At 52.7% G+C, this 13895-nt stretch overlaps 1 protein-coding gene across 17 annotated transcripts in view; it reads left to right on the top strand.

The window, feature by feature from the left end:
- Window positions 1-13895, top strand: part of DNASE1 (deoxyribonuclease 1) — a 53583-nt gene that overhangs the window by 38442 nt on the left and 1246 nt on the right. For 3 of the 17 annotated variants that reach the window (XM_082713242.1, XM_082713234.1, XM_082713235.1), the window contains exons 2-9: window positions 2584-3083; window positions 4233-4382; window positions 9635-9721; window positions 12220-12305; window positions 12725-12872; window positions 13173-13261; window positions 13386-13469; window positions 13665-13780. In XM_082713242.1, coding sequence (XP_082569368.1) covers window positions 12726-12872; window positions 13173-13261; window positions 13386-13469; window positions 13665-13780 — 436 coding nt within the window. In that variant the 5' untranslated portion in view covers window positions 2584-3083; window positions 4233-4382; window positions 9635-9721; window positions 12220-12305; window position 12725. Of the gene's footprint in view, window positions 1-2583; window positions 3084-4232; window positions 4383-6635; window positions 6734-9634; window positions 9722-11927; window positions 12067-12216; window positions 12306-12724; window positions 12873-13172; window positions 13262-13385; window positions 13470-13664; window positions 13781-13895 lie in introns of those variants that run through there. The other 14 variants (XM_082713232.1, XM_082713246.1, XM_082713247.1 and 11 more) reach the window with 7 other exon arrangements.

Below are 13895 nucleotides of genomic sequence, written 5' to 3'. Positions count from 1 at the left end.
CTATCTTTGTATCTTTAGGGTAAATACCCAGTAGTGTGATTGCTGGGTCTCAGGGTAGCTCTGTTTTCAACTTTTTGAGAAACTGCCATGCTGTTTTCCAGATTAGTTGCACCAGCAGTGTAGGAGGGTTCCCCTTTCTCTGCATCCTCGCCAGCATCTGTCATTTCCTGACTTGTTAATTTTAGCCATTCTGACTGGTGTGAGGTGGTATCTCATTATGGTTTTTATTTGTACTTCCCTGATCAAAACCCAGCTTCTTTAAAGATTTTTTTCTTTGACATTAGTTTTTAACAACTTGATTATGATGTACCTTGCTGGTAGTCTCTTCAGGTTTATGCTCCTTGGGTTTTACTGAGCTTCTTGGATCTGTAAGTTTATAGTCGTGATCATTTGGGAAATTCTGCTTTATTTATTCAGATAGTGTTTTTGTCTCCTTTTTGCTTTTCTATTTCTGGGATTTAGTTTATGCACATTGGTCTGCTTGGTAGTGTTTGGTGTTTCTTGTTTACCTGTATGCTTTATTTATGTATGTGTGTGTGTGTACTTTATTTTGAGTCATATCAATTGCTATGTCTTTAAATTCTTTGGGCTTTTCTTTTTTTTTCTTTTTAAATGATTCTGTTTATTTATTTGAGAAAGAGAGAAAGATCATGAGAGGAGAGAGGTCAGTGGGAGAAGCAGACTCCCTGCCGAGTAGGGAGTGTGATGTGGGACTCGATCCCAGAACTCCAGGATCATGACCTGAGCTGAAGGCAGTAGCTTAACCAACTGAGCCACCCAGGCGCCCCCTCTTTGATCTTTTCTTTTACATTGTTGATCTGATGTGAATCCCATATCAATGTTTTTTCATTTCAGATACAACTCTTACCATCTCTAGAAAACCCATTTGGATCTTTTTATAGCTTCTGTTTTCCTCTCCATCATCACATGTTTCCCTCTACTTTCTTGAATATATGAAGCATTTTTACAGTGTTCATCATCCTTCTATGCTAGTTCTCATATGTCTGCCTTTGCAAGGTCAGTTTCTAACGGCTGGTCTTTCTTAGGGTCATAGGTCATGTTTCCTTCTCTTTCACATGCCTGGTGTAGCAGTTATTAGTTCATACTTCATTGCTTGCTTGTGATGCTAGAATGTTTCTCCCTTATTAGCTAGCCTGACGCTAAACTCACCGATGTAGTTGCTGTAGAAGGGGCCTCTCTTCCCAGTTCTGTGTGTTCTGCTTATTTCTGTTCTTGACACAGGCTGGCACACAGGACGCATGGGAGTTCACTCCAGTAAGTTTCTTTGGCATCTTTTCGGGTAGTTTCCTGGCTGCAAATTTAGCAGCACCCCTGTGGTGCCAGCCCTGTTACTCTCTGTATGTCTGGAAGGGGGAAGGCACTGCCAGGCAAGTTCTATGGGACCTCGTCTGGCCTTCTAGTGGCTTTCCGATGAGTTCATCAGCACCTTTGCCCACAGTCTCCCAGCTCGTTTTATTGGTGCCCACATAGGTAGTTGTCGGTCATCTCCAGGTTTGGCCTAGGGCAGCCCAGTGAACTTTACACCATCCAGTGGGCTGTGACCACCTACCTCCCAGGTGTGAATCCTTCCCTTGGATACCCCCCTTTACCATTAGGTATTCTGTAGTGTTTCTTTTGTTTCCTTTCAGTTAACTTCTTATAAATAGTTAATAATTCTTCATTCTAAACTTCCCTTGTTTAAAATACCATGTGGTTTCTGTCTCCTGGCTGGACTCTGATAGACCTGGCATTTCCTTATCGAATCCTGGACATGGTGAGTTTATGTTGTTGGTTGCTGGGTTTTGTTATATTCCTTCAAATAGTGTCAGTCTGGGTCTGGCACACAGTTAAGTTCCTTGGCATCAGCCGATCCTTTAGAGGCTTGCTTCTGAGCAGTGTTAGGGTGGGTCCAGAGCTGTCTTCGGTTTGTAGGTAATTAGGCCCCATTATTAGGGGCGATGCCCTTCTGAGGATTCTGCCTGACATGCTCTGAATTAGGAAGCTTTACCATGGTGGCTTGTGGGAACACAAAGTAGGACCATCCCTGTGTGAGCTCTGGGGATCTTTCCCCTCTGCTCCTTTCCAGGAATTCCTGCCCTGGGCTTCTTGCATAGTTTGTTTCACACGGGTATGGAGTCCTCAGCCGCAGACTCAAGGGGACCCTCTGTATATCCTGGAGCTCTGTCCACTGTGCAGCCCCTCTTCCTCAGCACTCTGCCCTCATGTTCCTTGCCCTCCTGACTGCCCCTTCCATGTGGGATATAGCCGGCTGGGTCTGAGTTTCCCCTCACTGCACTGTAGCCCAGAACCACCTTGGCTGTGGCAGGTGCAGTCAAAGGGCTCTGGCTGTTGGGTTTCTCTTCTCACTGGGATCGCTGCTATCTGGTGACAGGAGACGCATCACATCATCTCTTGTCCAGTTGTCCTGAGTTCAGGGGGCCCTGTTACTCTGTCTTGAATGAATAGGTTCATAGCCAAACAGATGAAATGGCCTGTCAGGAGCCTAATGAAATTCAGAATAGTTGGGGCTCTCTGGCTAAGCTAACACTGTTAATATGCTTTTTTTTTTCTTTTATTAAGCAGCCGTACAGATGGGAACAGGAAGATGGTGCAGATTGGAAGACAGTGACATGGTGGCAGCCTGGAGTTGGCTCCAGAGCAGGCTCACCTTTACCATCTTGTGTGGTTGTGTCCTTGCTGGGCTGAGGTGCTTGCGAAGATCAGCACGTCCTCACAGGAGCTACCATGAAGAAAGGAGCTCATCACCCAAGAACTTGCAAGGGCGGTGTCCTTGCCCTGCTTCCGTGGCCCACCATGACTCCAGCAGTCTTCAGATGATGGGGAACCAGACTGACAAGGCCACCTACCTCTGGGGATTCTGGCCTTGGCCTGGACTCCTTCCCTGGCTTTGTAGGGCCCCCTCCACTTCTGCGTGAGGCCCTGTCCACGGCCACAGGTGGGGCGAGATGGCTGCTGGTGGCCAGTGCTGCCCTGCTGCACTTCCACTCTGAGGGAAGGGCACCGAGCCCTGGTAGCTGTCATGCCGGCAGCAAGAAGGGAGCCTGGAAAGCCAGCCTTGCAAGGTGAGGGGACGTGTTTTCTAAAGTGGTATGTAAGTGGGGTGAGAAGCAGTACTGCTCCCCAGAGCCCGGAAGGTCTCTGCACCTGCCTTTCCTGTTCTCCACCCAGCAATACCTTCCCGTCCCCACAGCCAGGGCTCTGCCGGCCTGAGATTCTTCCCTGGGGGTGGTGCCCAGACCTCTGAGGGGAGAGTGGTGGCAGCGCCCTGAGTCTGCTCACATTCAGGAGTTCAGGACAGGCAGACCCTCTGGGGAGCCCCAGGGCTCGGTGGAGGTTTGGGGCAGGCCAAATGCATCATCCTTCACTCAGGCAGACCTGATGAGGCATCTGTCCTGGGGGCCGGTTAAGGGTAAAGGCTGAGGCGCTGAGGGAGGATGGTTTAGCGGGAGCCTTTTCATGTGGCCAAGCTCCATAGGCCGTCACCGCGTGCATCCTGACCCCCGCCCCCGCCCGCCCAGGGAAGAGTTCATTTAGTGGAACGTTGCAGCCTGAAGCTTCCTGGGGGCGAGAAACACCAAGGGGAGCTTGGGGACTGTGGTCTCCTCCACCCTAGCAGGTCCACATTATTTTAATGTTCTACAGTCTAAGGTCCACAGCTGCTCCAAGAATGGGTAAAGAGAGGCTGGGGACTAGTGGACACAGTGACTGGGGAGGCAGAGAAGACATGGGATTAGCCCTCCCAGTGGGCCCATCGGGGAAGGATTGGGCTGAGTTAGAAAAGACAAGGGTCGGTAGTCAGAGCTTCAGTGGCCACTGTGTTGTGGGGCTGCACCGTTATGAAGGTGTTGGCTCCTGGGACCACTGGTTCTTGTGAGGATCCTTCTGGGCTCACATAAGGGCAGCTCTTCCTCTCCACAGAGGTAGGCCCACACCAGGGACTCTGGAGTCGGTTGTATCACAGTCGTCAGCCTCTGCCTGGGACTTCTATGACAGGATGAACTGCTCCTGACTCTGCTGTCTGGCTGTGCTTTACCCAAGTACTACTCTGATAGCTCCTAGCCCATGAGAGCCTTTCCCTCCCAGTGAGAGCTGGAGCTTCGGTGCGCCCCTGTCACCCTTGGTTGTATGTCTCCATCCCACAAGGATTTGGGATGTGGAGGCTGAGCAGCCTGGCCTGGTGGCAGAAGCCTATCCTTTCACTCTTTCCTCAGAGAGAACTGGGTCAGACCCCTTTGTGTGAGATGCTCACTTAGATGGGGACAGCCAGAGCGGGTGGAGAGGGTGGAGAGCATCTACAGCCACTGTTCTGTGAAGAAGACCCCCCCCCTCCGATGTTTATCTTTCCATTCAGCAAGTACTTGGTGAGCACCACTATGGGTCAGGGCTTGTTTAGGTGCTGGTACATAAGCCCTCGCTGTCGCTGGCCTGCATCCCGTGAGACGGGGTGTGCATCGTGAGATGTGATCGGTGGTAAGACAAAAATAAGGATGCAGGGGCAAAATATGCCAGTTTCCAAAATGTGCTAATTTCAGTGGATGCTGTGGGAAGGTGACATCCGGGAAGAGGCTTGAGTGAAGGAGGGGGTGAGCTGTGTGGCCATTTGGAGGCAGAATGCTCAGAGGAACAGTGCAAAGGCCCTGAGCCAGGAGTCCATTTGGGGAACATGGTTGAAACTGTCAGCGTGTAACAAGCTGTTGAGTTTATAGCTGAGCCCCATGGCCAGTCCTAGGCAGGAAGCACAGCAGTGACTTGCCCTTCTTGTAAAAAAACCAGCACTGCCCATCTGGCCAAGAGGGCAGAGTGCCCCCCAGAGGAAGGAGGCCTGGAGCTGGCAGTCTGCAAGCCCCAAGGCTCCTCCTTTACGAGGTGGTAGACCTCAGCTGAGGACACATGGTGCTCTTCTCCGAGAAGCTACAGAATGAGCTTCTAGGATGTAGAATTGCTGTGTCCTGCTGCCATCTTCACTGTAGGACTGGGCTGGTAAGGAGATATACTAGAGGGTTCAGACAAGGACACAGAGGTCTTCAGCCCTAGAGACTCTTGGTCGGATAGAGGGACAAGGCTTTTGTTCCTTCTGGCTATTGCTCATTGGTTTGCACACCTCTGCAAAGGCCACATGCAGCTCAGAGATGTCCCTGCAGCCTACGCTAGCCAGACTGGCTTGCTTTGTTACCAACCCACATCCTGTCACACACCGTGCCTGATGCTGAGTCCGCTTACCAGGTACCCTGACAGACAGGACCAGGCAGGGTGACAGACCCACCAGAGACTGTGGTTTTGGAGTTGTCAGAGACTTTAGCTGATTGATATATTAAAGCAAAGAGGTAAGTTACGGAGCTCCACATACAATTCATAAGAAATTAACGAAAAATCTACAACAGGAAAGTATGATTAAGATTTAAAGGTTAGTAAATAGACCTAACAGGAGGTTAGAGGCAGCTGAAGAAGGGACTAGTGAACTGGAATATTGGTCAGAATTCCCCCTGCAGGTGCACCACAACCAGCCCGCACTGGCCTGTGCGCCAGGCCTGCTTGTGTCTTCTGTAGCTCCCCAACCTTGAGCAGGGCATTGGGGGTGGGGAGTTCCTGCCAAAGAAGGTTCTTTGTGCTTGGAGTCACTGGAGGGTCTTCAGAACTTGGAGAATGTGTTTCAGTGCAGTGTTGTTGGCAATGCTCCTGGCATGTTGGGTCCCGTCACTAGGTGCTGATGAGATCTTTGGGGGCCTCGGATCCATTGTCAGAAACACGAGCGTGTTTATATTTATGGTCTTGGGCTAAACTTAAGCTAACCTCTCTACACCTTAAAAACTGCCTTTTTACAGCTTTTTGTTTGCTTCTCCCTTGAATGCGGAGTGCAGAAAGGTAGCATTGAGGGTGAGGACTGGTGGGCTTGGGGAAGCAGGGGGCCATTTGTTTTGCAAGGGGTGTGCACTCGCTGTTCAGGCCTCACATCATGGGTCCCGAATGCCACCTGTTCCACTGAGGTGATGGGCATGGGCACAGGAGGACGTGGGGGCCGGGGCTCCTGCAAACATGACCGATGCTGTTTTGGATCATAGCAATTTAGATGCAGGTTGTTCTGAGAAGTTTTCCATCCTGGGCTAATGGTTTCTTTATAACGAACAGACATAAATTTATGAGGGATGTTGAGGTAAGGCAGGGTCATGGGCCAAGGCCAGCATGCTCACCTACACAGGTTGCTTGACATGGATTAAAGCAGTGTCATGGCAGAGACCTCAGCCTTTTATCTGAAGGCAAGGATGGAAGCCCAGGTCTTCTAAACTGCTCTGTGGGACAGTGAACACCCTTCCTAGGGGGAGAGAGGGAATATAGGCTGAGTCCGGCTGAGGGGAGGCAGGCCTATGGGGCCGCGATGCTGTGGCTCTTGGGAGGTTCTCATCAGCTCAAACCAAGTGCCAAGAGGTCACTTGGAAGTCCCATAGTATACCCTGTGCTTCGAGACAGGAAGCTATGCTGGGTTCTCTGGAGGGTCCATGAGGAACAGATGTCCTCTTACTCAGCCAGGAGGGTGCTGAGGGAGGTGGGGAGCAGGAGGTGAGCACGTAGCCCCACTGTGTTACACATTTGTCAGTGGAGGGACTTCTGTGTTCCAGGCACTGGTTTAGGCACAGGAAGTTTGATGGAGTGGCTGGACGAGGTCTCTGCTCTTTCGGGGTTTGTGTTCCAGTCCAGAGGCCAGCCTTAAACAAGGGTAAGCAAGTGAGAACAAACACTTTAAAGAACCAAGAAAACAAGTCAAAAGTCATGAAAAAAGATGATACTGGGATCATGTGGTGGTAAGGGTTGTTAGGGAGAGGATGACCTCCCTTAAGAGGTGTTGTTTGAGCTGAAACCAGAGTGACAGGACAGCCAACTTTGCAGGTGGAGCAGAGGCCCACAGCTAGAATCGCTACAGCTTTCATCTCAAGGACTAGGAGAAACTGATGACAGATTTTTTTTTTTTTAATATCTTATTTGTCAGAACCAGTCGGGTGGGGGCGGGTGGGTGGCAGGCAGAGGGAGCAGGCTCCCCAGTGAGCAGGGAGCCTGAGGCAAAACCCTGGGATCATGGCCTGAGCCACCCAGGTGCTCCATTTAATTCTTTTTTAAAGGATCTACATGGAATTAGTAATAGATCTCATATTTTAATCTGTCGTTCCTTCTCTTGAAAAATTTATTGATGAGACCATTCTTTGTCCTGCAGTTTCCCAGAGTCTGGATTGTGCGGATGACTGATGCACCTCTGTCCCTCTTAAGTCAGTCCTGGGATGTAGAGGCTACATACGTCCCCGGTGGTTTTGGCAAGCTCCTTCCTAAGTGCTGTTATGTCCTCTGTTGAGGTGTGGACAGCTGGTTGTCTTCTGTGAGATAGTTACCACCGATGAGGAGGAGCGCCTCTGGTAGGGTCCCAGATTGCCGAGGCTCACGTTCTGGCAGTCCCTCACTGCTTGGCTGGAGTGCTCCTGTACAGAAGAATGGCTCCTCACTAACCACTGGGCGACTGGGTGCTCCCGTCTACATAGGAAAGGCAGGGAGACTTCCACTTGCAGAGTAACAGGCTGACTCCTTTTTTTGTTTTGCTTCATTTTTTAAGATTTTATTTATTTGACATAGGGAGAGAGGGAACACAAGCCAGAGGAGAGGAGAAGCAAGCTTCTGGCTGAGCAGGGAGCCCGATGCGGGGCTGGATCCCAGGACCCTGGCATCATGACCTGAGCTGGAGGCAGACGCTTAGCCACTGGGCCACCCAGCTGCCCCAGACTGATGAATTTTTTAAGTCATTATGCACTCATGCATTTAAATAGAGTTGAGATTAGAATTATTCTCATTAGCAGTTTAGAGAATTAGTGAGAATATGGGTATGGTCTGTTATAAATGACGAAGGCCAGAAGAGATGATCTATTCAGTATAGGAACTACAGATAGTGTAACTCAGGCGTATTCATTATGTATGTGTCAGACCCAAACGTTCTCAGTTCGGAGCACCCCTACGTAAGGTCCTGTAATTATTCTAAGGGACTGCCTAGGCCAAAAATATCTAACAGTTCCATTAATTAAATAGGTAAGTCTGAACAACTTAAGTATTTATGTCCTAGCAACTTAAGAGACATTGGGAAAAGTAATGTACAGTCCCTACCTTACAGTGGTTCGTCTTAAGAGTTTTGACTTTACAACATGCAAAAGCAGTCTGCCTTCATGAGAACCCATACCTCAAGTTCTGAATGTGGGTCAGGTCTATTCCCGGGTGAGGGATCTGTGGCAGGATCCTCTCTCCAGACGCTGGGCAGTGGCAGGAGCCCTACAGTCCAGCCGGCCACACGGTCACAAGGGTGACAGTCCATCTACCCTTGGCAGCCATTCTTTTTTCACAGTCAGCACAGTAGTCAGCAGAGCATGCAAGATACTGAGCGCTCTCTTATAAAATAGGGTTGGTGTTGGAGGATTTGACCCAGCTGTAGGCTAATGTCTGTGTTCGGAGCACGTTTCAGGAGGTGAGCCTTAAGCTATGGTGCTCGGTAGGTTAGGCTTATTGAGTGGATTTCAATGATATTTCAACCTAACAGTGGAAAGTTGTGGTTCTCAGTGTGGTCATTGCGGTTATCAGGACATAACCTTTACGGTAAATTGAGGAAGATCTGTACATATGAACTTGAAGAAAAAACACTTTCAGTTAAGTCACTAAAATTACTTAGGAATGGAAGGTGTGTGCCTGTTGGGCACTTGGAAATCTTGGAATCAGAGTGGACGCTGCCATCATTGGTGCCCGTCACACACGGATTTCACAGTGATGACAGAGACCTGCAGCCGCGCAGACATAGCCAGAGTGAACGCTGAAACCGTTGGCTCCGCCCCCACAGCGCCCCCCACGTTGAGTTCAGCTGTTCTTCTCAGAAGCTGCAAGTGTCCTGGAGCGCCCTGCAGGGTCCATGGGGCCAGACACGCCTCAGTGCGCCATGTGGAAACCACAGCTGGGTCCTTCCCATTGCCGTGGTCATCCTTGCTGCAGGGCAACATGTTGGTGTGAAGTCACCCCCACCCCAGAGCATTCAGGAGCGGGGTGGGGTGGGGTTAGGTTATCTCGTGGCATTTCCTGTGACCCGCCACCCAGCTACGTGCACGAAGGCGCTCCTCTGTTGCCGGCCTTAGTGCTTAGAGGACTTTCTCCTTGGCCTTTGATTTCAGCCACATCGGGGCTTAAGACCCGGCTTGGACTTCAGTAAACCATTGTGATGTGCAGTTCCCCTTCCTGTCTCTGGAGCAGGTTTAGTCCAACCAAAGAGGGTGTCAGTCTGTCCAGATGGATGTGAGCTAGCTTAGCCGGTCAGAGAGGGCCGTCTGTTGTCCCTGCTAGTTCCCCGCTGTCAGGACTGAAACATGCCAGAAGCTCGGGGCTTCCTGCCCTTCCCGGGCACCGACTCTGTCTCCTTACGGGGCTGGGCATGGGGGAGCGTACCCCTGACTCCCCACTGCTGCTGCTGGGCTTGGCCATCATGGAGGTCAAGAGAACGTGGTCCCATTGTGTGCACATTCTGAACCGGGGCCTCTTGAGGCCTTGGGCGCTGGCTCCTCTGCAAGTTCACGTTCCCCTGTTCACAGGAGCGCGCCTCGGGGAGCTGCGGGCCTCTGAGCATGAGGAAGAAACGTGCCTGTCCGCTGAGTTTGGGATTGTGGGTCACCTAACAAGCTGACTGGGGAAAACGGTAAGGGTGACAGAAACAGACCATTTGTGATTATTCTTAAGGATAAGAGGACTTTTTAAGGAGGTTTGAAATGTGTGTTCCGTGGAATGCTGTCGTTTGATACTTAAATCTAAGAGGAGGGCAGTGACAGTTTTATTCCCATTTTATAGATGAAGAAAATGAGGCTCAAAATGAGTTAAGATGCGGGGCATCTGGGTGGCTCATTTGGTTAACCATCTGCCTTCGGCTCAGGTCATAATACTGGGGTCCTGGGATTGAGCCTGGCATTAGGCTTAGTGGGGAGTCTGTGTCTCCCTCCCCCCATCCCTCCCTCCTGCTTGTGCACGTGTGTGCGCCCTCAAGTGAATGGTCAAATCTTTAAAACAAACAAACAAATGGCTGAAGATGCAGCTGGTGAGCTGCTGAGCAGGCCCCAGACCCCCTCCTCCCAGCCACAGCTCTTCTGTGGGCTGTGTTGCTTCTCCTGGAGGCCAAACTTGGAAGGGAGCCTCACACTGGTCCTGGCTCTTGGTTCCAGTGGGGCTGCAGTCAGGACCCAGGAGGGAGGGCACAGAGCGCACCTGGGGGCTCTTCAGGGCACAAGGGCAGTGTTTTCCCCAAGAAGGGCGTGCCAACAGGTGCCTGTGTCACATGTGTTGAGAACCGGACGGACCAGGCAGCTGCCATGTGAGTGACACCTGTGCCGCCTGTGGGGGACATCCCATGTTCAGTCAGAAGCAGGACTGGTGGCTTCCCTCCGGGTTTGCTCCCAGGCTTCGCCGCCAGGTTTCCCACAAAAGGTCCGGGCAGGGGTGGGGTGGGATGTCTGGGCAGTGAGCATGGGGGGAAAAGGGCTCCGGTTCCCTGCGCTGCACACGCCAACAGTCTTGCTAGCTGGGCGGGGTCTGGATTTTGCTGTGCTTAGAAACCCCGACTGCAGATGGGAGAGGCAGCAAGCCGATCCTCGGTCAGCTGGGATGGGCGTGCTGGCAGCTTGAGGGCCAGGCCACCTGACTGCACAGGAGGGACAGGTGAACTGACGAGTGTGTCAGCAGGTTTTCATTACCTTGGGCTCCTGGTCTTGTCGGTTTACCTTCTGGCCAGTTTTTCATCCGCCTTGCGGTGTCCTGCCCTGTGACGCTCCAGCAGGATCCACACTAACCTGTTGTCTTGAGGCCGCCCTGCACCCCGTCCTTACAGGGGGAGACCCTTCCGGCCTGCTCTTCTCTCACAGAGCTGGCCTTGGAGACCACAGCCGTCACCTGATGGGTAGAACCCCTTTCAGGGGGTCAGAATGGCTCCCAGAAGAGACCTCTGTCCTAATCACCAGGACCCATGAATTTTACTGGGGTGGCAGGACACAGACTTAGCTACTGTGATCAAATTGAGACTTTTTTTTTTTTTTTTTTAAACTTATTTATTTGACGGAGGGAGAAGCAGGCTTCCCACTGAGCAGGGAACCCCATGTGGGACTTGATCCCAGGACCCTGACTCTAGCTGAAGGCAGATGCCCAATGACAGCCACCCAGGTGCCCCTCAAGTTGAGACTCTTGAGATGGGGGGAAGGTTCTGCGAGTCTGGTAGGAGGCTAAATCCCATCCCACGGATCTGGTAAGAGGGGCTGAGAGACCCACAGAGGGCAGCGTGTTGATGTGGGCAAAGAGGGGTGACCTGGGGCCCCCAGGATCTGGAGATGCAGCCCCTGCTGACCTGCTGACTTCAGTGCCATGAAATGGATTTTGGTCTCTGGTCTTTAGAGCTGTTAGAGAATACATTTCTGTCCAGTTAAGCCACCAACTTTTTAGTGACTATTTTCTGTAGACACAGAAATCATTCCAGACAGTACAGGGATTCTAAAACAAAAGTGACTAGAGGTGAGGGCCAGCCCAGAGCCTCTAGCTGCTTGACCGTGTCCCTGAGACTTAGTCACCTGAGTTACCTCCCCCTAGAACACGCGCTCCTTCACCCTAACTTCCCCACTGCCTTGCTGGCAGCAGAGGTGAGCCCCACATCCCCCCGCTTCCTAGGGCCCAGTGGCCTACCGCCTGCACTGTGGACTCATGAGGAAGCAGCGGTTGCCCCTCAGGGGATGGCTGGCTTTGACCCGTGGCTCTAGGTCAGGCTGGAACATAGCCAGGCCCGCCCACTCGCACACACCTGCTCCCTCCCCATCCCTGGGAGAGCAGCATGTGTGAAGGACGAGAGCACCTTGGCCAGTTCATTAGACTTTTTAAAACCAAGTGCAAATATCATCAGGTGCTCTGTTTACAGCAGCGGGAGCCTGTGCCTGTTGAGATAGGTGCACGCCAGCCATCCACGAACGTGGGAAAGCCACACAGGCAGCACCATTGTTCTCTGTCCCCCAGGTGATGCCCTGAAAAAGGTCACGGCTGCCTAAACCTTTAAAACCCAAGGGGGAGACGAACATTGCCTCTGCTGGGACTCAGCCACAACTCTGCATGGGGCTCTCACCCTCATGTTTTAATTCACTCCCCTTTGTAAATTTTTTCTTAAAGCAGCAAGAAGAGAGTGTTGATACCAACCAGAGAGTATCAATTCCTGATTCTTCTAAATTCCTATTGCCATCGTAGAAGTTGAACTTCAGGTGAGTGTCTGGTGCCCTAAGGGCAGTGTGACATGGGGCCCATGGAAAGTGGGTGCTAGGCCTAGGGGCCGCTTGGGAAGAACCTTTGCCAGTCCCAGCTGGGTGGGTGCCTGGGACAGGGAGGGTTGGGAGCCGGTGTCCTGGCAACAGAGGGTCAGGGGCTGCCTTGGGCTGGCGACTCTTACAGGGGCTTGTCTTCTGGCGGGTGGAGGAGGGAGAACACCCAGGGCCCTTCACTTCGCTGTCTGGCTCTCTGGACACTGGGAAGAGGGTTGTTAGTCTCACCCCGGCCTGCTCAGCACAGCCCACAGAAGCGGGATTATTCAGACTCGGACTCCACTAGCTGCTCCTAGTTGGACGCTGGGGGACAACGGGGCACAGTCCTACTGCAGACTCACACATAAACACCCCTCCTGCAGGATGAGGGGTGCCAGGCTGATGGGGGCACTGCTCGCTCTGGCCGGCCTGCTGCAGGTGGCCCTGTCCCTAAAAATAGCAGCCTTCAACATCCGGACTTTTGGGGAGACCAAGATGTCTAATGCCACGCTCTCTCACTACATCGTGCAGGTCAGTCCAGGCGGGGCTGTCCCCGAGGAACCCCAGGGCGGGGAGAGGGGACAGTGTCTAACAGGTCCTGGAACACTGGGCACTGAGGGCACCCACAACCCAGGGTGGGGAGAGCCTCTGGTGAGAGAACCCGCCCCGTCTGCTGTGCCCTCCCATGGCCAGCAGCAGAGCCACGCCAGACCTTCCACGAAGGCGCCCAGGGAACAGCTCAACCCTGTGGGGACCTGCAGCGGGCGGGGCCCGGCTCCCCAGTGGCTATGCAGGCTGCCCAGCTCAGCATCACCGTGGCCCTGTCCATAGATCCTGAGTCGCTACGACATCGCCGTCGTCCAGGAGGTCAGAGACAGCCACCTGACAGCCGTGGGGAGGCTGCTGGATGCACTCAACCGGTGGGTGATGGCAGTTGGGGGGGGGGGCTGGGGAGGCCCGGGACGGTGACTCTCCCCCCAGGACATGGTACAGTTGCTGAACGGAGACAGGAGCCCTGACAGGCACTTCCTTTCCTTGATCCAGGGATGACCCAGACACCTATCATTATGTGGTCAGTGAGCCTCTGGGCCGCAGCAGCTACAAGGAACGCTACCTCTTCTTGTTCAGGTAAAGCCCTGGCACACAGAGATGGGGGCCACCCAGGTGCTCTCCTGAAAGGCTGGATGTGGGGGGGCCCTTGAGGGCAGCAATGTCTCATGGGGGGAGGAACTGGAGGCCACAGACTGCGGGCCTTAGGCTCAGAGCCCTCAAGTGTGCTGCCCACTTGGGCCAGGTCACAGACTCACTCCCGGCCCTCCCCAGGCCTGACCAGGTGACAGTGCTGGACAGCTACCAGTACGACGACGGCTGCGAGCCCTGCGGGAATGACACCTTCAGCCGCGAGCCCGCCATCGTCCGGTTCCACTCCCTGCTCACCAGTACGCACCCCTTCCTGGGATCCCTGAAAAGCCCTGGTCATTCCTAGTGCTCTGGTCTGAGGTTCAAGTCACTCAGGAAAACACCCCCTTGGGATGGGCTCGTGCCCCCTAACCC

The sequence above is a fragment of the Mustela nivalis genome, assembly GCF_964662115.1.
Source record: "Mustela nivalis genome assembly, chromosome: 19".
Classification (NCBI taxonomy): Eukaryota; Metazoa; Chordata; class Mammalia; order Carnivora; family Mustelidae; genus Mustela; species Mustela nivalis.
The sequence above is the reverse complement of the archived record's forward strand: the minus strand, read 5'-3'. Positions and strand labels throughout refer to the sequence as shown.